The sequence below is a fragment of the Dermacentor variabilis genome, chromosome 4 (assembly GCF_050947875.1).
Source record: "Dermacentor variabilis isolate Ectoservices chromosome 4, ASM5094787v1, whole genome shotgun sequence".
Classification (NCBI taxonomy): Eukaryota; Metazoa; Arthropoda; class Arachnida; order Ixodida; family Ixodidae; genus Dermacentor; species Dermacentor variabilis.
In genome coordinates, this window is record NC_134571.1 from 140,344,222 (window position 1) to 140,368,062 (window position 23,841).

The 23,841-nt window shown below is 44.8% G+C and overlaps 1 protein-coding gene across 1 annotated transcript; it reads left to right on the forward strand.

Annotated features, from left to right (window-relative positions):
- Positions 1 to 56: 56 nt before the first annotated feature.
- LOC142579858 (uncharacterized) lies at positions 57 to 18,181 on the forward strand. The gene is made up of 5 exons (XM_075690477.1): positions 57 to 699; positions 1,336 to 1,608; positions 9,073 to 9,168; positions 10,713 to 11,055; positions 13,073 to 18,181. The coding sequence occupies exons 1-4, from the start codon at positions 547 to 549 to the stop codon at positions 10,965 to 10,967; spliced, it is 777 nt and encodes a 258-aa protein (XP_075546592.1). The 5' UTR covers positions 57 to 546; the 3' UTR covers positions 10,968 to 11,055; positions 13,073 to 18,181.
- The last annotated feature ends 5,660 nt before the right edge of the window (positions 18,182 to 23,841 follow it).

The following is a 23,841-nucleotide window of genomic DNA, read 5'->3' on the forward strand; positions in this document are numbered from 1 at the left end:
TTAATTGCAACTAATGCATATGGCTGCAGACGACGGTACGTCAATAATTCCAAAAATGATTCCTTTCGGAATACTCCAACAACCAGCAGTCTAGGCGGTAACCGCCACAGGGGCATGTTTTTTTTTGTAGATGGCAGTTCGAACAGTTCGTTGCATTTCCTGATCGGGAATCGTGAAGTCGGCGGCTGTTCGGTTCCTGTGGGCAGGGCGGGCAGGCCTTGTAGCCGCTGGCTACCGAAAGGGGGAAAAAAAGAAAGTGCCCGTCTGCGTTAATCGGTGCTCCAGCATCAAAGAAGTTCCACCAGCGCGTTAAGAATGTCCGTGCATTCCGTACCTCGTTTGCAGTGTGCCAGTGGTGTTCGCGCTGGTACCACGCGATGAGCGTCCCCAACGTGAGCGGTGGAGCCACGAACACGACCGTGTTTACATTGTGCATAACCGCATCCAGTCGCCTTCCCGCTGCCACCTGTACTGCTTCATTACTACAACGTCGTCACCTGCTGTAGCAGCGGTGCCAAACGAACCCGCGAACGCGTGCGTCCAGCGATGGTGAACTTTGCCAAGGCGCTCGTCACCAAGGTGTGGAAGTTCGTGCTGGGATTTTTCGGCGTTCTTCGCCGAGCGATGTGCTGCTTCCGCAAGCGCCGCAGGGCGTCCGACGTCGGCCTGCCCGTCTACCTTACCGCTCACGGCACGGAGGTATTTACGACGCGACTGGCTTAGACCTGGCGTGCGTGCTTACTGTGCATTCTAATTGCGTCTCTTAGCATCCACAAGTGTGAATCGTTAGCAGCCCCCCTATAAGCGTGTGCGGGCATCTCGGTAATTTCGTGTCATAAGCAGTGGTCAGCTCGACCTAGGCGATTGTTATAGTAGCGACTGAATTGAACTGTGTGCCTAGCAACGGTAAAACTTGGTTGCCCAATGTGGAAGACGTCGTAGCTGGCGAGAAATTGAGTTAGAGAGTTGTAAATGCAGCTGTCGGTTACGTGCACTACCGTGTGCAGTGTGATATGGTGCCTGGTCTATATTTATAGAAATCGTGTCTAGTTCAGCTCACCCATATTGCGCTGCCTCATGTCGCACATGGTTTTGTTGATGTTCATCTTGCTGCAAGGCGTAACCTTCTGTGAAAGAAATCGTTACAGCTTTATTTTCTCATTTATGCAACAATTTCGTAGACCTTCAACACGCACGGACACGGTAAACAGGACTCTAAATTACCTTCTTTAGAAAATTGAGCTCTAGCCGACATTTCAGAGCTAACGGATTTTAGACGTCACCTACCATTGCTTGCGAGAATTCTACTGGGGTGGCTTTCATCCTTCTGTGCAGCCTTGCAGTGTTCAGCAGCTTAAGGACGATCTTCAAAGCTGGGACTCTTGGAACGAAGAAAACGGGCCTGTCTCAGTCCAAGTGGACTCTTCAGGGAATCAGGGCACAGCAGGGGGTTCCCAAAGGCATGCTGCAGTAGGCAATGGCCCTTCAAGTGGGCGACCATCTGCCCCCGGCAGTCGTGGTGCAGGGGACCTGAGACGAGACTCGCAGAGTGATGACGATGTGGACTTCTTCAAGGACATGGCACCCACCAACATCCGGCAGAAGAAGGTGGGCAGTGCACCTTTTCATTGTGTCCAGGGCCGAGTACTTTTTTGCGGCATAACTTAACTTTGAGGGGATACTAGGTGGCCCATCTTAAGTCTAGGCAAAAGGGATGAATTTCATCGTGTCCAGAGCACCACTTACGCCAAGAAGAGAGCTTTTGTATGCAGAAGAATGACGTAAAAGTAGGACTGGGTTGGTATACTTCCGTTACAAAAATGTGGTGCCAGCATCTATGACATGGGAGAGGCACGGGCGGATTCAGGTTTCTTTTCAAGGGTGAGTCTGACTTTAAAATGGTGACTGATGATAATGATTTTTTTAGGTGCTGATGGGTTCTCTTCAATAATAATGAAACCTTTCTTGTCTCTCTAGAGCAATACAACAGTAACAGCTGTAAGAAGGGCTTCACGAGTTTGTCACGTGACCTACGCTGGCCCCTGCGTGCACAAAATCAAATCCACATAGCGTAACCTTTTTATAATTGATAAGTCGTAGTTGGCCATTGAACACTCTAAAATCTTAATTTTTGTTACATCTCGACACGAGAGGAAACGCAATTGGTCCAATTTTATAAGACTTTGTTACCCCCTCCCCACAAAAAAACCTCGCTGACGCTTCACACTGATCATGTTGGCGCTGTTTGCTAAAGTCCCTAGAATAATGCATTGCCGAGTTCTGCCACCTCTTCTGCACATTTCATTTTGGGCTGCAATCACGTCACAGTAAGCACCACATTGAATGTCCTGATACAATCTCGACCAGGTGAGGTGGATCTTCACCGTAGGAATCGGAAAACAACAACGAAGCCGGGCATCGTGTTGATGAAAAAAAGTAGAAATGATCGTATTCACTTTATTAGTACACGGATGTGACTCTTCTCTGAATCTCAAGCGGTTCTTATAAACACGGAGGCCAGCGCGGCATTAAATAACCTCTGGCAGTCCTGTGCTCATCGCCGTCTTCTTCCGGAGCCTGTTTTCCCCTTTGCCCATCCTTGGTGTCAGCTCAGGGAAAAGGGTGAGGTCGTCTTGACCTTCGGTTTCTTCTTCTATCCTTTTGTGTCAGCTCATGGAGAACAAGGTGGCGTCGTCTTGACTTTGTGGCCTGTCTTTCCCTTTCTGCATCCTTGGTGTCAGTTTAGGGAAAATGGTGACATCATCTTAACCTTTGGTTTCTTCTTCTATCCTTATGTGTAAGCTCGTGGAGAGTGGAGAACAGGGGGCGTCGTCTTGACCTTCGGTTTCTTCTTCTATTCTTTTGTGTAAGCTCGTGGAGAACTAGGTGGCGTTGTCTTGACCTTGTGGCCTTTCTTTCCCTTCGCCCCTCCTTGGTGTCAGCTCCGGGAAAAGGGTGAGGTCGCCTTGACCTTCGGTTTCCTCTTCTATCCTTTTGTGTCAGCTCATGGAAAATGAGGTGTCATCGATTCAGAGAAGAGGGCAATTATGTTGACGTAGGGAAGCCCATTTAAATGCTTCTCACACCTGACAGGTCGACCATAATAGTCCACAGCCCTTTGTGCTTGCCGACCAGTGCGCAGGTCCAACCTGTGCAGTGGTCCCAAGGCACCATGACCGTCTCGCCAAAAGCAGGATGTATAAAGCAGTGAAAATACTTATATCTTAATAAGTTCATACTAAATATGGTCCTCAAATGCTGGACCTGGGTCGCTGTCTTGTATACATTCGAAAAGCCGACCTTCGTTTTCGCCTCATGCGATTGTCCAGGCCGTGCCAATATCGCGGCCTAGGTAAATCTAGGCCAATTATTTGAGGGGGAACCGAACGTCAGCTTTTCGAACGCATGCACGATAGCGGCCCTGGCGTATCGACATTATTGTGGCGTTATTACACAGAGGAAAATTTGATGGTGGTACTCATAAAGAATGAAGGGAAAATCAGACATTCACCCGTTTGTTTATTGGAGCTGTCCAGCCATGATGGATTCAGGTGAATGTGACTGCTAAGGCCAGGCACACTAGCATGTTCTGTCCCTCATGTGTGCGGCGATTGTCATTGTCACTAGCCATGGCCAGCTGTATGCGATCGTCGCACTACCACATGGTCGAGGAAGAAAAACTGAAGCGATGAGGGCATGTCTCCTAGGGCGTTTGCTCACACTACATCTGCAAACGGCAAGTGCAACTTACTGGGCAACTGTAGTGTAGGGCAGATAATTGGTGGTCTATTAGAGTCTCACAGTGGATGCTAAGAAAAGGGAAGCATAGTCGTGCATGGCAGAGAACTAGGTGGTGTGATGAAACAGGGAAATTCACAGGCATAAGGTGGGGTCAGTTAGCACAGGACATGGGTAACTGGAGATTGCTGGGAGAGCCCTTCATCCGACTGTGATATAGGCTGATGATGATGAACTATAGGAAGGTAATTCAAAATTACCAGACCCTGTATCTGAAAAGAGACGCATTTAGTATAAAGTGTGCAACTCATCAGGTTAGCAGCAGAGATCGTAAATCGTTGTTGCCTTGTTGTACTGCACATCACAGCGATGTGCAAATGTGACAGATCTGAAACAAAGTCCCGCCATTATGACATGCTGCCAGCGATTCACCTACATGTGAAACAGGCATCAGGACTTCAGCTTTTTCTTGATTGATTGACTGCAATGTGTCGAACCGAAACGTTTTTTGTTCTGGTTTTCGTTTCGGTTCACTGAAAACAGTTCACTTCTGCTTCAACTCTGGAGTGGAAAAATATAAAGGTAGAAAGCAGTTGGAACCAGTTCAGGTTTATTTGCATAACTGAAGAACTATTACAGGAAAACAGCACAAATTTAATTTTTATAAAATCTCAATGCTGCTGTTAAGCTGCAGTGGAAGATTAAGCCTGTTGTTTGTTCTTCAGGTTACATACAGCTACAAAAGAATTATGCAGATCCTACACCAATGCTGGAAGCTTTCTGAAATTAAGCATTATTGAGGGAGATACAGAGGAGATTATATTGATGAAACGCAGATAGGTGCACTTCTTTGCTTGGGAGGAAAGGGGAGAGGAGAAAAAAAAATGGAACTGAGGAGTAATGATGAGGACAGGCAGTAGGATGCAGTTACATAGACGTCGTGTTCAGAGAGCCTGTTCACAGACATTAACATTGACCCCTGTTAACTAAATATTGCAAGAAAGCCTTGATGGCTTACTTCATTGTTATGTCTGGTCAATGACTCAGTAACCATTCTTCACTGAATGACTTGCTGTTAATTGGTGCTAAAAGAGATCAATGCCTGCCGTTCCCTGTCATAATAGATACAAGCATAAATGTGCTTCACTGCCTTGGGTACTTTGCACACATCACAGTATGGCGAGTCCGCGCGTCGGATGCAATGCAATATTATCACCTTACAGGGACCCTGAAACGATTTTGACGATTTTCTACAAACATACTGAGCCATTAGAGTAGGTCCTTCTGATCATTAATTGACACATCTAAGTGCTCCGCGTAAATCGTGTAATTTATTATAAAATTTTAAAAATGTACATCACTGCCGATTGCAGCACACTGCACGGCTGAATTTTAAGCTGTCCCTACCCATATGACGCAAATCACCCATATGACGTCAGTGGGGCGAGTTGTACGATTGGCTGACCAGGGTGCGTGATCGATAATTTTTCCAACTTTATGGTAAACAAATTATGTTCATAATAGTTGCAATGTTAGTTAATTTGTTTTTATAAAAGGAAAGTAACATAAAGGGATCGCACAAGAACAATTTTTCAGTACACTTAAGCACTTCCGGCACACAGCAAGTGTCGTCAGCTTGTGTTACAACGTGCTTCGTCTTTGATGAGAGCTCCGCCGTCAGTGTTGGTCTGTTTTTTCGCGAACGCTATGATTAGACTTTGTTGCATTGTGGACTGCAAATGTAGCGACTGGCAATATGTCAAGCTGCGACATCGTGTCCCTCTGCAAGCCAGTACATGAGCGGTCTAGCTGCAGCGCATCGAACTGCCGCTATCCGATCGGCGCGAGGATTTGCACGATTATGGCCGTCACTTTACACCGGGAGTACTAACGCAATAGCTTTTCGTGAGTCCGGTATTAGGGTAAACGCAAGCACAAGGGGACAGGGCCTGGGCGTGTCCCCTTGCGTATCGTTTCATGGGATGAACAGATGCGCAAATGTGAATGATATGCACGGTGCAGCCACCTGGTGGCATAGAGCTCAACCAGACACAGTTCCAGTAACAAAATGTATTCTTCTTTGCGGCTGGTGTACATTTTTCGCAGGAGTGTAATCGTTAACATGTTGTTTTTGTTAATCTTTAAAATGTTTTACACTTGGTTAGAGCAGTACTAGCTCTTTGTTTGGCTGGTTAAGCTCTGCGCCAACGGGTGGCTGGACCGTGGAGATCGATCAGGCAGCTCACGTACGTCTGTGCTAAAGTTCCTTCATCAGCTTGAGTTTATGCCTCCACTGTTCTGTCGAAACATTCAGCTCAGGTTACTGGAATACCAGACACGTTCGGCGCTGTGACAGAATGCTCGTAACGCACGCTGCTTCGATAGCTCTCGCTTGGGGTTTACAACCAAGCGGCTAGCGGAGAGGTTTCGGGCGTGCGGAGGCGGGTTCCAAAACAACCGGAAGTAGACGATATGTTGTCGCATGGTGACGCAGAACCAGTGAAGGCGGAGCTTAGCCCTGATTGCTCGGCGAACGGGTTGAGAAGGAAAAGCATGGCTAGGGAGGAAGGTAACTTGTAATCGCTTGTAGCTGCATTAATACGTACCGATTCACTTAAATTGTGGTGCGAATGTTCTACTTAAGCTGTACCCTACGCGTCTACAAAATTTGTCCCTACCATTTCAGGGACCCTTTAAAGGGACACTAAAGAAAAATATTAAGTCGAGATAGAGTGAGACATTAAAGAGGCCCTGAAACACTTTTTGAATGTAGTAAAAGAAAGTTACTGACCTGTTATCAAGGCTTCTGTGAACATGTGAGCCAATTATTATTGCATTGTGTGCTGCAGCCAATTTACAACTTCGTGTCAAAAACAATGTAAAATCACTTAGGTACTCTCATTACCACAATGTCCTCATGCAGCATGATAACAAGCAGCTGGACCCACAACAGCTATTGGCTGATTTCATGACTGTGACAACATTCTCAGTAATACAATTATTGCTCATTTGAGTTAAATAAATAAAAAAATTATACTATGTCTGTGACTTCAGAAAGACAGAAAAACCATTTCATCTTTGCACTGTTGGTCTACACAGGACAGTTGTGTGTTGCTGCATCTGCTGCACATTGTAAGAAACAGGAAAGTGGCCTTGGAGTCTGCTGGCGTCACTCAGAAGGTCGCTCTCTAGCCTACGCTGCTGGTGTGTCTCGTAAGGGGTAGCTGGCCTATGCTACCAGGGCATCGCACAAAGGCTAAGTTGGCCCACGCCATCGTGTGAGCTTACTTGGTGAGAGTTGCTTCTTTCATGAAGAGTGCGAGGTCTGCAGGTTGGAGAAACGAAACAGGGGGTTCATTTACATAGGAGATGCAAACTTATTTATAGAACAATAAGGTAAACTCATACTGGCCGGAGCAGAGAGCATAGTACAATGTTCTCGTAGCATTAGCTACTGGTCAGACCAGACTACATCTTTTTGGCGAGCACACATCGGAGCACAATAGCACAATCCAGCACACCAGAGCACACCAAAGCTACATCAAAGGTGTCTGCTTTTAACACCACTGTCCTCTTGATCCTCAGGCCAGGGAAATCCGCGGTCACACCATCTTCCAGTCGAAGCGCTCGTAGTCGCCTTGAGGGCAAGAGTGTACACAATCGCTCCAATACCTTTGTTTACTGAACGCCATCAAAGAAATACCCCCGGGCGCACACGGCTCACTGCCCTAGAGAAAGCAGGGGACGCTCATAGACAGGTAGTCACACTTGACTTTATTGGTGCGTCTTGGCTCCTGGAATGGCCCAGCAATTAGCTGGTTGTCTTTTGATCTACTTAGGCAGCTAGCAGTGGCTGCAACGAAACGGTATGAATGCACTTTCCCAGGAGTTCCTTGATCTCAGCGTTGTGGTTGGCAACCAAGTGTCATCCATCAACCCCGTAGCCGACAAACGTGTCTCAGCTTGGTGTTGCCACTGCTCTGTTCGAGGCGACATATTGTGAGCTACATGAAGCAATTCGTCGCACTAGGGTAGCAGAGGCTGGAAGGTCGCTTGCCTCGCTGGCCGATCGTAACAGCATGGCGGCATCCAAGATGGAAAGCTTAGCGTAAATATTACGGCCGGCACGTGCCGACAGACTTCCAATCTTTGGGCTGGGCCAGCAGGGCATTGCTCCCTTGCGCCACCCTGGCATCTCCCTGTGTAGCTTCCAGTGCGATAGTGGAAGTGAAACAAGAGGGCAAGCTGCTTATCTGTCCAATAGCTTCACTTGTGCTTGAAAGATTGAAATTTTTGCAGCAGGAGGTTCGTGAGGCAACTTAATTTAATAGTGATGATTATTTAGAGTAGTGTTTCAGGCCCACTTTAGGCTTCTGTAATGATAAATTCGGTACTTGTTGTGAGAACAGAGCTTTTGTAAGTGAGAAAATTACGAAAATGAAAAAGTCCACTTGGCCGTGGAGTATGGTGCCTCTCCCGAGGCTGATCCACAGATAACGGCAGAGGTGGTGACGTGGAGATTGCTTCATGACTTCAGGTTTGGTGCAGGCGATTCAAATTGAGGAGCGGCAGCAGGACATTCAGTGGCAGTATTTTATGCAACTAAGTTGTATATTGGCACCCAGAAAACACTGATAGACTTCTAGAAAGGCAAGCTATCGAACTAACACAATATTTTCCTTTAGTGTCTCTTTCACACAACGCATAGTCTGCGCCCTCACGCCATACTCTGGAACCCGTTCTAATGGTGATGCGACATTTAAAACCGTGAGAAGGTGATGTGTATTTACAAATGAAGTAGCATAGTTGAGCCACGTGTGCAATGAATACATGGATGAAAAGTTACAGAAAAGGTGGCCAACCTGAACTAGAGACCGTTATTTTTGTCCTTTCGATTTCGCTCCAGAGTTTTAAAAAAACATAGCGCTCAGATTCAGTTCCGGTTGGATCGAAAATATTTTTTTTTTTCTGGTTTTCGATTCGGTTCGGTTTCATACCCTGATCGATTGAGCTTAACATCCCGAAGCAACACAAGGATTATGAGAAATGCAGTAAAGTGCACTGGAATGATTTTGACCAGCTGGGGTTGTTTAATGCCTTATGTTCTGCTCATCACATTCTCCTCATGAGCAGAATGATGCCCACTGAGTCACTGCAGCAGATCAAGTGCTTGTCATCACACACTTAAAAGATGTGACAGGCTTTGTCACATTGCCATTGCATCATGGCAAACACCAGTCTTCTAAGAAACTTGCACGCCATTCTTTAGTTGTAACTGTATTGCTCTTTCAGCCGTCTAGAGTGTCACTCATCTCTCTGGCTTGATGGTTGCAGTACATACTTCGCGGTGAAGATGGTCTCGGGGCCATGCCCAGTGGTGGTCTCTCTAGTCGTCTCAAGTTTGATGCAAGGGCTGTGCTGCCGCACCAAGTGAGTAGTATTTTGTAATTTACTTGCAGCTGTGTAGCCCCACCTTTCAACATAACTTTGCTGCCGAAGGATAAAAAAGTTAGTTTGTTAGCACACAATTGCTAGTACAATAGGGAACTGCACGAAAAAATGTTGTTATTGCTGTTGGTGTTGTCTTCTGGAAAGCTAGCTGGTTGAAGAGTGTTTGAATGCCACTTCATTTCCACAACACCGGAGACCTTGCGAGTAGGCAACCTTTCAATACATGAACAAGTGGTTGCATGCGAAAGATGGTGCCCTTATTACTTTTGTCTAGAAAATTGGCTAGAAGCTGACTTCAGTGTCACCTTTGAGCCTTTCTGAAGTTATAATTGCAGCCGAACACAAACCCGGCTACGCACGAGTGCTGCTGTGGCTACGATGGATAAATGAATGTTTACACACTGGCTCCACAGATGCTAGACACCTCTGCCCTGCCTCTCAATGTGGGACACTCGTTTTTCTAAAGAAAGCTTCATCTATGCACAACAAGTTACTACTATCAGCTTCAGAAAGTTCAGTAAAAGACTTCAGTTTTGGATTTTCATTTCTGGTGTCTCCTTATGTTGTATTGCCTCCTCCATAATGCACTCTACTGTCAATCTGAAGTTTTGCTTTTTGTTTGTCCTGTCATGCTTTTGCATGCTCCAGAATTTTTTTCTCTATCTCTTTTTTTTTTTTTGTGCCTACAAGTGCTGTGGATGTAATGTGACACCATCTCCACATTGGCCAAGGTGTTTTCTCACATTGTCATAGTTGAAAGCTTTATGCACACTTCATTGAGCTGTGTTCTTGTGGAGTGACATGCCAATAACTATTGGGAATGTGGTGTGTTAACCACCACATCTACTAGCAACTGTGTACTTTATTCGAAATCAGTCAAAATACGCAAACAGTTGCAGCAATATCTGGCGCAAGAAAGAGTTCACAAACGCTGTCATGTTCTGAGAGTTGCATAAATGGGAGTGCCAGGGTTACAAAACTGTTCCTGCTAGACCGCTAGCTAATTCTTGGTCAGATTTCGCTCGGAGGTAGCGTTTTGCAGTGAGCTTAGTTGAATGCCACCTTTGCAGGCATTACTTTCCAGTTTTACCCACAATAAATCCTAACTGAGCATCGTCTGCGACGACACGCCTAAAAAATTTCCAATTCTATTGCAAAAAAAAGAGAGTTGCCACCTGGCACATCTGTGGCAAAAACAAAGGCATGGAGGACAACAAAAGCATGCGTGGCTTCTGTACCAAAAAAAAAATGTCAATCCTCATAGTGACTTGCTCGGTGACCACACCTTGCTGCAGCTCAAAAACGTGAAAGGAATTCATGGCAACTGTTCACACTAGTTAAAAAACAAACTGCTGATATTGCAGTAACAAGTGTGGTTGACAGTGAATCACAGCAAAATAGTTTGGGGAATTTCAGTGGTTTTCCAATACAAAAGTTGTCCTGAAAGGGTTGCTCAAACAAATCCTTCAGCCAGCAGCGTGGCTTGCCCACTGAGCTGTGTATGTGCCCTCCCACCTGCCCAGGGTGCCGAATTAGGCGTGCTCGAGGACGACGGCGACACTGCGCAGGCCAGCTGGGAGGACGAGGCGGAGCTGGAGGTGGACTCTGTGATCCGTGAGAAGCGCCAAGCTGAGCGGGAGCGCCGTATCGCAGAGCACCAGCGGAGGAAGCGCGAGAAAGAGCAGCAGCGCACCACCAGCGGCAGCGTTGCTCCCACAGCCGGCAGCAGCAGTGCTCCGCATTCTTCGCCGCCCAGCACTCGACGGAAGGTCTTCTAAGGGGCTGTCGACAGCCACCCTTCTTCACGCACCATGCACACCTTGGGAGACTAGAAATAGACTCCTGCCTTTGTTGGCCTTGTGGTCGGTGGGTATTTTTCCTTGCTAGCAAATTTACCCGATTCAAACACTCCCTTGAAGCACATTCGTACCCAGTTTTTACAAACAAGTTGTGAAGGGGACTTCCACGACTGTTTTCGTGTGGCGGCATGCTTCGTTTCAAATGTAGGTCAGAGAACAGCTGGCAATGCAACTTGCATCAGAGCCCCAAATTTTTGCATTGAAGTGCAACAGTGTAGACCACTTATAACATAAATTGTCAGAGTCTCGAATATCCACACTTCAAGTGGTACTGCACTATAACCAAAACAATTTTTCAATGGCTGCACACGTACAAAATGTGTGGGCAAAGCAGCGTTGCTAATCCAGCAATCAAAGCATGCTACCGGCATGTTTGCATTCACTTAAGTTTACAAACATTGAAAAGGTAACATCCAAAGACCCGAAATCATCACATGAACCATATAAAACACAGAAAAGAAGTGTCATAAAGGAAACAGTCACCAACCAATTTGACAGACCTGCCAATTTATTTGGACTTCTCTGCAGCACCAGCACCTACTCCATAGAACCATTGTAGAAGAGTGATGCAAGTTTCGGATGGCATACGGTGTCTTGCTTGATTTTTCGGACTTATCTGCGTGCGTGATGTCAAAAACACACCGACCACGGGCCACGTTGCCACCATTCAAGCTGTTGCTCATGCCTTCACTTTCATTGCTGAGGTTGTTCCTCCATTTTCCAAGTGTCAAATGATCGCTGCGAAGAGCTGCATTGACTTGGTGCCGAACTGCAACATTGGTCGCCAGCTCCCGACGAGGCGACGCTGGTTAGGCCTAGCCTAACCAGCGTCTGGAGGCATGCCATCATAGGATTGAAGCTGCCCTTGATATATTTGTAGATGCAGACGATCAGATTAAGATCGGGCATGAAATTGCGTGGCACGAGCTGAACTGACAGCAGCATGCGTGAAGCAGAGTGGGTTCACTGGTGATAGGCCGGCAACTGTCAAGTTCAGAGAAAGGGCAGAGCTGATAGAGGACTGACTATATATAGGTGAAATAAAAGTAATCTATGAAATTGCAAAGGAATTTGACAGAATGCTTTTGAGGGATAGGATACAGAAAAGAAAAGAAACATGGACAAGGCAGACATCAGTTGTGCTCAACTAGCACTACCTAGTTGAAGTGAAATGAAAGTTTATTTCCACCTTGTAAGGTACAGATGGGGGCGGGGGTAAAAAAAGAGCTGTCCATTGGACAGCTTGACAAGACCATCATCCCTCATTTGGGCAGAGGCAGCATCACATTCTTTCATTCATTCAAAATATACACATGTATACCGTACATACATAATATTGCACATCATATACATTACTCAAAAGTCACGAAGAGCATCAATGGAAAAATACACATAGAATGGTCATACAAGTGTTACAAAGCAATCACATACATCAGCCGGAGCTCATTGAGAGACGAAGAGAAAAGATTGAAACGAACCGACTTGTAATAATTTAGGAGTGGGGCTAATGTATACCTCAGGCACTGTTTCCCATAGTTTGACCGTGGTGTCGGTACTGTCCAGTCTTCGAAGTGTCTTGTGATATAATTTGGTGCTCTAGTTTGCAAATTGGGCGAGTTCATTTGGGTATCTTAAAAATTTGTTGCTGGCACATATTGCAGTCACTTGTATGCACCTGACATTTTGTCATTGTATAATGTGTCTGGATTTTGACGAATAATTAACCGTAGCCAAGACTTGAAAGTACAAGGCTAAATTCAGAGCGTGATTTACTGAGACACGAGCTAAGGCACAAGAAAAGACAGGACATGGCGCTACTGTCCCAGTAGTTCACGCTCTGAATTTAGCCATGCTTCCATACCAACTCGCCCATTTTTCACATTTAGTGGAAGTACAACATTGCTACTGTTGCAGAGGACAGCTAGCGCGCTTTATTTTGCTGCATTTGTGTGCTGTGTTTTGTTGCTGTGATAAGTTCGTGAAGTAAAAGTTGTTGTCTACGTAACAATTTATCTTGTGCGCAGGTGGTCCCAAGCTATAGTAAAGGCAGTGGTTGCTTCTTCAAGAATTTGCATTGCAGCTCCATGTCTTTGCAAACCGGCACCTGTGCAAACCCAACACTAACTGTCCAGTGAGGTGTGCACCCAGGACCAAGTGACTGGTGACATATTGTTCGAGACACAAGGACCTTAAAGGGATGATCTTTTGCCTTTGTCATCTGGCTTTCAAGTCCAAGGATAGGACATCGTGGACTGTCTGTTAGTTTGTTGACTTTGAGGATGGCACACAACAGTTGTCCACAGCACATTGACTGCAGCGTGTGGGGTGTGGTGCTCGTAACCATATTGTACAAGAAGGGTGCAAGCAGTGACGTCGTTTCCAGCACCAGACAATGTATAATTATACTTTTCTTTCTTTAATAGTTAGCAGGTGTGTTGTTAAAGGTTCATAGTCTGGGTGTGTTTTTTATAGTACATAAAGCGCTAATTTGGACTGTTGGCGCATGCCCGGTTAATGATGTAATCGGCGCTTAAAGCAGGAGGTAAAGTGGACGACAAACAATAGGTGCAGACAGCAGCACGTGTGTTTGTTGTCTGCTTTTCATCCCATTCTAAATGCCATTTCTTTGAGCAGCTGAGTCTCTTGTATTCTGGTAAAAGCCAGCAGACCTGCGCAACGCATTGGTACACTTTGTCCCTTCAGTGTTACAACATCCACAAGCCGGAACAACCAGTTTGTGGGCTCCCTTGCCTGTGATAGAAGCGCGCATGGTCTGTCGGCTTTCAGTCACATCGGTGCGTGTCAGATGGGCCAAAAGATTGGCCTGTTTGAGTCGAAAGCAAGAGTGAATTGTTGAGAGCGACTGCAAACAATAACTGCAAGAGTAAAAAGAGTCCTGATCCGCAGATTTTCTCTGTTCTACTCTAATAGTGCATGTGTCTTTTATAATGTACGTTGCTTGTGGCTGCAGTGCATGTGGCGGGATGTTTGTGATGTGTTAAGTGCTAAGACAGTGTCACATTGCTGCACATAGCTTTACATGCCCCGTACACGTCAACCTCAAATAAGTGGCACAATGATTGGACCCAGATGTGGAAATGTGTAATGGGTTGTACTTTCTACAGTCAAAACAAGATATGTTAGCAAATGAATTATTTCTGAGCGCCATATATGTGTCCATAATTAGCCTGCATCGTTGCATGTGCTCTAGCCAGCTCTTGTGCAAAAGTCGCAGGAGTTTCTTAACTAGTATCACGAAAGTACTCAGTCGCACCACTGCCAGTCGCAGAGTACGTAGTGTTTTCTGTTCTGAGAGCCGCAACCACGTGTAAGGATTAGCGCGTTTTGCATGAGTAAGATATAGTTAAACAGACTGCACCAGTGTGTGGGTATTCTGATTTGGCTGTCATTTAGTGTGCTATTGTACAGTGGTCATAATGTGCACTGGATTTGCTCACGATGGCTCAAAGGAATGCAAGCCACAGCCCATAGAAGGAAGGTGACAATAGCGTTAAATGTGGTTACAAGAAAGCCCTGCTCTGGCGATATGCGAGGGCTGCCCAACAAGAAATATTTCATGTCCACCTTTGTTGAATTTTGGCCGTCTTCGATGTATTGCAAGCTTGTTGCATGGGTTTTAGCTTTGGTGATGCCGCATACAGGGACTCCTGCCTGTCCAATGGAAAAGTGGTCAAGTGTTTCTTGTGCATTGTGTTGCAAAAGCTTTTGCATGTTTGCAGCGCCAGAGTTTATTTTGACACAGTCGTTTGGCCGCAACACTTGGTTTGCTGAATATGGTTCACTGTTGAGGCCCAGATCATGATCGCTATCAACTCTAATCTGAGCATCGCACGTAAATTTCTTCGGCTATTTCCTTATGGAGTCTTCTGCTAAAGCACCACATAAAGCCATTGTGTAGATAGGAAATATGCTAGTCATGTTTTTGAGTCATTACAGAGGCACCCCCTGTTACTATATTACCCCATAAGTGAGTCTTGTGCATGGTTTTAGCAGCGTCACGTAGAGCTTGGTTTTTTTTGCATCAGTGATAGATGATAGTGAGTGACCAGATTAGCAAGCTTTCTTTGTCATCTAAGAATGCTTATGCTTTCCTCTTTCTTTAACTAACTTGTTTGTAATGGTGCATTTAGCGGGAATCTGTGCATGCCTTTTGCGGTCTCTATTTTGTTCTGTCATTTTTGTCCAACTGTCCTGAAAGTGTGGCAAAACTTCGGTGGCTGGCTTTGCTGTCTATGTTATGCTATCTTAAAAACGAGATGTCGAGTGAGAGAAAGGCGCAACCCACATTGCTGAATTTTCTCAATTCTGTGTGAATGTTTGCTGTGCCAGAAGTTCTGTTTTGCATGCACAATTCTTGTCGGGTATTTCCACATTTTTTTATGTACCAGATGTAAAAAAAACAAAGGTGAAATTAACCCGCACAGAAAAGCTTTGCTTCATCCAAGTGTAGTTGTTGATTTCGAAACCTGCTTTCAGCTCAGTCAAGTTGCTTTGTTGTTAAAATAGAATCTCTTGATGTCTCTGTGTAAAGTAACCACAACAACATCTTTTCACAAAGCTCTGCCTTGTTCTGGGAACATTCCTCAGAAGCCTGGCTTTTGGCGCAAATGTGGTGTGTGGCTTGTACAGTATTAGCAATACCAACTACATCTAACAAGCTTCAAGATATTTCAACATGAAGATGACTGTTCTGTTGGAACATGCTGGAAACTTTTTGGATGTGTTTGTTGGTACGACTAACTATCCTTCTTCCAGTTTGTTATTTTTGTTCTACTGCTCCAGCTTGCATGAGTGTCACGTGCAGCTTTGCCCAGTGTTGGCCACTCACATGTGACCAGCATTGATGCATGCGCGTAGTGACACGCCATTTTTGTCAATATTGGTCGCACATAGCAAAGGACAAAAAACAAGTGGAATTGGAAGAAAAGTTCTAGCAACTTACTGCCACAGGACTGGTGTAGTGCAACAATTCTTTTAATTTGATTCAGTTTTGTCCTCTGCCAGGCCAGCTGGCCAAACCTGTTGATGACGTACAGGCACCGTGCTTAGTACAGCCACTGAGAAGGGTATGAAAACAGTAGTGTTGGAATGGAGCAGGAATTAAGCAGGAGATGCACAATATGATTCTGAGTGTGATTTAACGTATGACTAGTCGTACCAACAGCCACATCCAACAAGTTTATGACCGGATTCGACAAATTCTAACAAAGAGATGGCTGCTCGGACTGTTGGTACCTATCAGAAACTTGCACGTGTTTGTTGGTACAAGTCATTGTGTATTGGATCGTGCACGAAATTGTACTGCGTGTCTGGCACTTTAGAATTGCGTCTTTTTCTAGCTCTGGTATTGCACGCCATGCTGGACAACAGTGCGCACAATATTTTCATTGCGAACACAATTAAATGTGCCTGTGTGTTTGCGTATCTGCTGGCTTGATTAACCAGACATTAATGCTGCTCGTATTACAACGAATGCAGTTGTGTGTAGGGCCTTGATTTTACACGCTTTCAATACCTTTCTTCATGCTACCAGGCGAAATGCACATATTCTTGTGGGAAAGCAGGAGCGTCTACTCTCCTGGCAAGTGTTGAGATGTTTGTGCACCATGTTGTGGTTGATGTATAAAGCATGGGTGTGGTGTCGCCAGGCAATGTTTTAAAAGCCCAAACTTGCCAATCACTTGGTAGACAAGAGCCCAAGTCTAGCTCCAGAATCCCTGGTTCGCGGCATGGCTGATGCGCACATTTGTAATTCAGCTTGCCCAAGGAACGGTCTCCTGTGTCTGAGAATTTCCAGTGTGACATCACAAGCATGCCACAGTGGTTCTAAAGTGTTTGTGACTATTGCATTCATTCAGCTCAATGTGTCCTCAAGCATATGGCTGGCCCATGCCTTTGAGTAGTGTGCTCTCTTAAAGGGCCCCTCACCAGGCCCCATAGCAAATTTTGGTTATACGCTGGAACTCGTTACGTGCCCTCTAAAAACTGTTCAGCTGCAAGAATTTTTCAAATTGGTTCATTAATAGCAGAGATAGAAATATTTCAGTGATGCGAACTCATGATTTGAGGAGGCGAGTGCCATTGCCGAGAGAGAGACTCTCTCCACTAGCCCTGTCTAGCCTCCGCAAGCGAAATTACTTCCCTGCGTTCTGCCATACCGGACCTTGAGTATCGCGTGACGCATACGTCAAGGGCCCCGACTTCATATATTTTCCCCCTGGTTTTTTGCTGCGCGGTGCACTTTCGTTGATGGTGTCGTGTGCGAGCTGCTGTGATTGTCTTGTCTCGCACAGCGCACGAGTGTGTGTTCTGTACACGAGAACACCTGACCAGCGGTATAAGTCAGTGCTACACGAATGCTGAGGCAGACACAAGCACATCACAGAGCATGATCCCGTGCTGGAACACGGTAGAAAATGCAGTTTCGGTGTCGGCACGTGCGACTGCACGACGTGGGAACAAGCACATGAAACAGAAGTACGTCTCTCTTGCTGCCGTGTGAAGTAAAACAAATACACGCAGACATTAAGTTTGCGTGTTTTATCATTTCTCTAAACCTTAATTTGTCTATTGACGCAACAGAGTACACAAATAACAGATGTTGCCTCGAATAATTCTCAAAGTCACGAGTCACTAAGAGATACGTCACAGCAAAGACTCATGTACGTAGGCGCACTAGCACGTACACATCATCCCTCCGGCTTGGAGCACGGCACCCGCGACGAGAAGGGCAAACAGCATTTGGTTTGAAATTTCAGCTATTTTTGTGGCGTGTAGTGATATAATACTTAGCAGAAACAGTCATCGCACAATGTATGCTCTACGCTTGTCAGCTCTTAAAATGGCCAGACCTGGTGACGGGCCCTTTAAAGTGAACGCAACTTGAGCAGTTAAGTGGATGCCTCATTTTGTCACACTTACTGCCCTGGTGCAGCTGTCTGTTGAGAAGAGCTCCAGAAGTTCACAGTTGCCAAAGGAAAAATCTTTGGCACTGAGCTAGCATTGCCATTGATCTCGATGTGTAGAAAAGGTACGGAGGATGTAGGGCAATGTGTTGCCCAAGGAGATGGGGTTATTGTTATGTATAATAAAACATTTCCAAATTATTAAAAGGTGACATGTGTCTGAGTCTTTCACCATGGGCCCCTGGACAAAGCTCACGCCATCTGTTTTGCCGTTGAGGCGCAGAAGGCAGTAGACAGAGTTAACAACTGCATGACAAAACAAACAAAATGAAGGAAGCAACCAAGTTATATATTCAGGGATGTAACAGGTAGAGTGAAAATACTACGTGTTCAAAGATATGCTCATGTTTGGTCGAATAGAGCTACATTTAAAGTAATTTTAAATTTCCAGTGCCAATAATGAGCTAAAGTAAACTGTTTAAGCATGCAGGGGCACACAGTGCGAAATAATTTTGAAAGAATTTTGTACTAGTGGATGGAACACATACTTTTAATAGCTACAGTAAAATGCTTGTGGAAATGGATGCTGTTTAGCAAATAAAGAGCCTAGCCATCCATTGTCGGCGTTAGCTGGTTGGTCATTACTATTTTTAAAATCTTATTTGTAGTGGCAGTTATTTTAGATAATAGTTGTGCTAGCACACACCTTTTGATACCCTTGTCACGCTGGCCACTTTCAGTGGGGATTGGGATCAAATTTCTCGATTGCGACAGACTTCCTTCCACAGCTTGTGCAGATAAGCCGATGACAATTCAGAAATTCGATTCTGATCGGGCTTGATTACAAACGAAAGTGTTCCATGTGACTAGGGCATAAAACATACATGGTTGGCACACTTGTCTGTGATATAAAAGAATGCTTAATGGGTTTGACCTCACTGTAATCATGCTAGTGATGTGGTGGTAGCTAGAAAGAACCTGGACCCATGGTTCTGCGCTGCCTTTGAGTCTGAAAAGAGAAAATTCCTCCTGGACATCCGAATAGATATGCTGAATGTTGAGCTTTGAATAGACCAATTGTTTGTGACGTAACTTTAGAGCTAATAGTTGGTTTGCCAAAATTTCTCCTTACACAAGCCTAGCATACAATTACATTGCCAATTACAAATGCAATGTGTAGCCTCCGGGATAGATTATAGTTGTATGTGCCCGAATGAGCTCATTATGAGGAGATTGCTTAGAGAGCATTACTGATTACATAAGTATAGCTTTCAATATTGATATGTTTATTTCCAGTAAATTAGTGGGTGTGTTTACGTGCTTGTCTAATTTTCATAAATTGGTGCATGTCAGTGCCATCTCTTGCAGGTACAGAAAACTAATGATTGGCAAAAAGAGGGAGAGAGAGAGAAAATGCAGTCACAAAATGCCATCACGATTGCTCAGTGGTTTTGTGAGTTGTGATTGGCAGACAGATTGACCAATAAGGTTTAGCATCCCAACCCAACACTGGCTACGATAGGCGCTGTAGTGGAGTGCTCAATTCATTCTGTCTGCGCTACTTTACTAAACACCGAAAGCGAACTGCACAACTATCAGGCTTGCATATTCCACCACCATCGGACTGTAGCTGCTGAAGAGAAACCCATGAACTTGTTCCCTGTAGAAATAAGGCACTGTAGCCACGGACAAATTACACATAAGCTATGGCGTATTTGCCACAGCTGCAATTGCTGTACATGCTTTACATAACAATGCAGGCCGGTAAATGAAAGAACTACTGCTGTTTCCATTTTTTTGTGGTAATTAATATTTGATAAAACATTTGAAATCGGTTTTCTAATATTGTCACACTACATATAATACCCTGCTGGGCTCCGCTTTTCCTTCCTTTGGTACCAATTCTGTTATTTCTAAAAGATAACTGGTAACTGGAACCTGGTGTTTGCTATCTTGCTGCTGTCTAACAGTTTATTAACATCATGCCCATCACTATCATTTCATAGTTCAGTTGCTCATTGTACAGTCGTTAGCTTCTCCCACTTCTTTATTATCATCCCAAATTTCAAGCTGATAAATTATTACTAGTAGAATGCACTTATTGTATTGTTTTCAAGAATAGATTTTTTTTGTATGCAAATATCCATCTTGCAGTCAGGGTCCCCTTTGTCTAATTGACCTAGATAAATTTCTAAAAAATTCTGGCATTTTACATGCCAAAACTAGCCTCATTATTAGGTGCGCTGTAGTGGAGGACTGCAGATTAATTTTGACCTCCTGTGGCTCTTAATGTGCACCTAAATATAAGTTACCCCCACCTCAACTGCTGATAAGTTGGCATGCTTATTCTGGACTAATTCCGATTCTGATTTTTATTCTCAAATTAAGGGCAATTCTAGACCTCACCAACTTGTGATCTCAGTTCTTTATCTTATTCAGCTCCTCTACATCGCGCACATGCCAAAATAAGATGCATCAGCAATGGTGAAAAGTTTTGCTCGTGCGGAAAGGGAACTCATTGTGACCCAACCACTCCACCAGCACACTCTCCTTCACAAGGCAGACCTGGTCCCCGAGGGCCATAGAAACCGTGTATTGCCTTCACCTGAACGGTGCTTTTACAAACAGTTATTTATGCCAATTTAGAAAGTCTACCTGTTGCTATTGTGACAGCTGTGGTGCTATACTAGAAGCAGCTGAACAGACCCTTTTAGAATGTCCAGCTGATAGAGATGAAAGACTATGCTATGAAAAGCAAATGGACAAAATTGGTCAGATGCCACTGATGCTGAGAAGCACGTTATGTCTGATGCCATGTCCTTCTAAGCAGGACCAGGCTTTAAACTTGTTGTTTGCTTGCCTTCGGGGCATTGGCTTGCTTGTCAAGCTTTTGGAAATGCTTTATATGTACATTAGAATCATTGAACTTCATTTTATATGTAAATACCAAGTCCACCTTCTTCGTGCTTCTTCTTTTTAAAATTGTGATATCAATCATGTGGGCACTTCAGGCGAGTTTTCACTGTTGTTGTGATGTTCCGTATAAAGACTAGTGGATAAGATCATATCAGCATTTGCTCTGCATGCGAGGGTGAGCTGAGAAGGATGGTGGCTTGATGGGCACTGTCTTTTCATGCGTCCAATGTGAAGGTCACGTGGTCAAGCATGTGCGAGGGGATGAAGGCGAGGTGAGCATGCGGTGAGCATACGTAACAAATACCTGGTGCAGCCCCACCCCACCCCAGCACACTACCCAGTAACTGGTAGCATGCCAGGGGAGGTGGGGGTGCAGGTGAGCAGGTCTGCTCCTTAGCCCAGTCGTGGCTGCACATGCGCACCCTATCTTGAAGGCGATCTTCAGCGGGTGCAAGGTCAGTAAGCTGAGATGGCAGATGGCTTCTTCACATGTGCTGTCCTCTTGTGTGCCTAGTGACGTCGAATCTCAAGCTTCAGAGATGCGTTGAAGCGAGAGGCAGCACGAAGCGCTTGCTTGCTGCTGCTATAGTGCCCTTGGTCACGCTAGCGTTTTGACAGTGAGTGTTCGCGATCATTGTGATAGATTCATGTTTGCCTGCCTATGCTTAAAACCACACTTGTTTGTTTAATTAGTGCACGAATGTTCATTGGAATTTATATAGCCGATAAAAACAAAGAATGTTACTTTGTGTAGTTGTCAAATACTTCGCCATCGCTATCAATGCTTTGCTTTTCAGGAGAAAGCAATACTTTTTTTCTTTCTTTTACCCACCCTCCGTCCTATGCCTTATCATCTCTCATTCCCTTCCCCACACTGGGTAGCATGTAGGTAACTGCACACACACCACCAGAAGTATCCACGTTTCATGAAACAGATGTCTTTCTCCCTCTCGGCACAAGTTTGAAATTTATTTCCTTCTCCATTACGTCTTTTGCGGGTACACTTCCTATATTGCCGTTTCCGAAAGGCGTTATGTTAGGCATTACAAAAACGTAGTTGGCTCACTCATGAGCAAATCAAAGTACGGGCTGCCAGTTCACCATCAACACGGTCGTGTTCTAAGCAGAACCACTGCATAACAAAAAGCACATAGCACTGACTGCATGTTACATCGCCTGCAGCTGTTGCCTTGCATGTTGCTCCACTCTTAGATATAGTAACTGGGAAAATTGTGAGCCTTGTCGAGTGGCCTACTTGCATCGCATGCTTTCTCACTTAAATGGGGTCCCCTCTTAAATCTAGAGCTAACATTTCCCTTCTTATGCTGCATTAAGCAATGTAAGCAAGCCACGTTTGTTCACCAAATGACTGCATGCTTTCTACTCAAGTTCTTTGAAACCAGCACAATAAGCTTTACACATGCAAGCGACAAATAAGAAGGTAAATAGTACAAGCATCAAGATACAATACTTATCCTGTTGACTCTTCCTTTTCTCATATTGTACTACTTTAAAGAGAAACCTTATCTGGGTCAACTTCTGAAACGTTACTTTTTGTTTAACCCTGTAATGCCCAAACACAGCTCCAAATCAAGGAAAGTTAGGACAACCTGTTCGTTTATATTTCTTACCATGGAGAGTACATTTATTTCCACACAAAAAATAATGAAATGTTACTTGAGTTATAATTAGTGCAGTAATTAATTTAGCAATTGGTTCCATAAGCTATCCACAACTAAAAAGATCGCTCCAGCATATCAAACATGCTACTTTGTCCGACATTATTTTTCCCTGCGTAACTAAGAATTTTGAGGTATCAAAACAATGTAGCATATATTATATGTTGGGTATCACAGGGTTACTGCAGAAGGGCAGCGGATTGGGCGAGTTGGCGTTGCATGGTAACAATAAAATTCAAACAGCGCTAAACGAACGGGACCGTGTTTGTATCCTCCTCATTCTGGTCCCGTTCGTTTAGCGCTGTTTCAATTTTATTGTTACCATCACAGGGTTATGACTTCTTGCAGCCAATTCTGATGACAGAGCAACAAAGTAGTTCAACATCAGAAGGAGACAACCAAATGGTGCAAAAATGTATATTGCATCTTCTTGTGAGAAACATCCCACTGATAGCGATATCTCAAGGACTCCTGGTTCATGCAACTCTAAGACCAATGAAATGTATGCTATCCCCAGTAGAAAAAAATATGTATGCACCAAACACTTTCTGAGACAGGCAGGTAACTTTATTGTGAGGCATTTATTTCACAGTGCACACACCGTCATTCAATACCAGCGCTAAATTTGGTGATGCTATTGGAAGTTGTCCACACACCGCTTGTGAAACAATATGAGGCATCGTTATATACAATCACAGGTACTCAAATCTCACCAGCCTGGTAAGTATATAAAATCAGGATTTCAAAAAAGAACGGGCCCAACCATGCAACCAGACAATAATACTGAACTCTAACAAGTAACAAAAAGAAAAAGCATTTCGATGACTGGAAAACTAAAATTGGAACCGGTACCAATAGCTTAAGAGTGCGCCAGCTCCCGACCAGTGGAAAGACGATGAATGCAAAGACCCGTGGTAAGTAACCGGAACAAAGTAGCATGACTAAATGTAGTGAAATGACTGGCAAGACTATGCATTCGGGGACATGACCAGACATCGATCGAATCCATACAAAAAGAAATGCAGCGCCATTGCAACATGCTTGCTTTGTTGAGCTATGTGTCTGCTTTGACACACAGCTTCTTCCACGCACCGACAGAAACTCCACAACCTTGGAGGCTGAAGTTAGATTGCCCTACAGGCGTGGCAGCCCTCTGTTTCTGATGCACCGTCTATTTGGTCCACTCTGTGTGTCGTGTACACAGCGCTATCACAAGGCAATGCTGACATCTGAGGTTAGTGTACCATTTCCCCCATACAGTATTGCATCTCC

Coding starts and splice junctions, on each gene's coding strand:
- LOC142579858 (XM_075690477.1), top strand. CDS start 547: ATGGTGAACTTTGCCAAGGCGCTCGTCACCAAGGTGTGGAAGTTCGTG. Junction 700..1,335: donor TTACCGCTCACGGCACGGAG/GTATTTACGACG, acceptor CCTTCTGTGCAG/CCTTGCAGTGTTCAGCAGCT. Junction 1,609..9,072: donor CCAACATCCGGCAGAAGAAG/GTGGGCAGTGCA, acceptor TGATGGTTGCAG/TACATACTTCGCGGTGAAGA.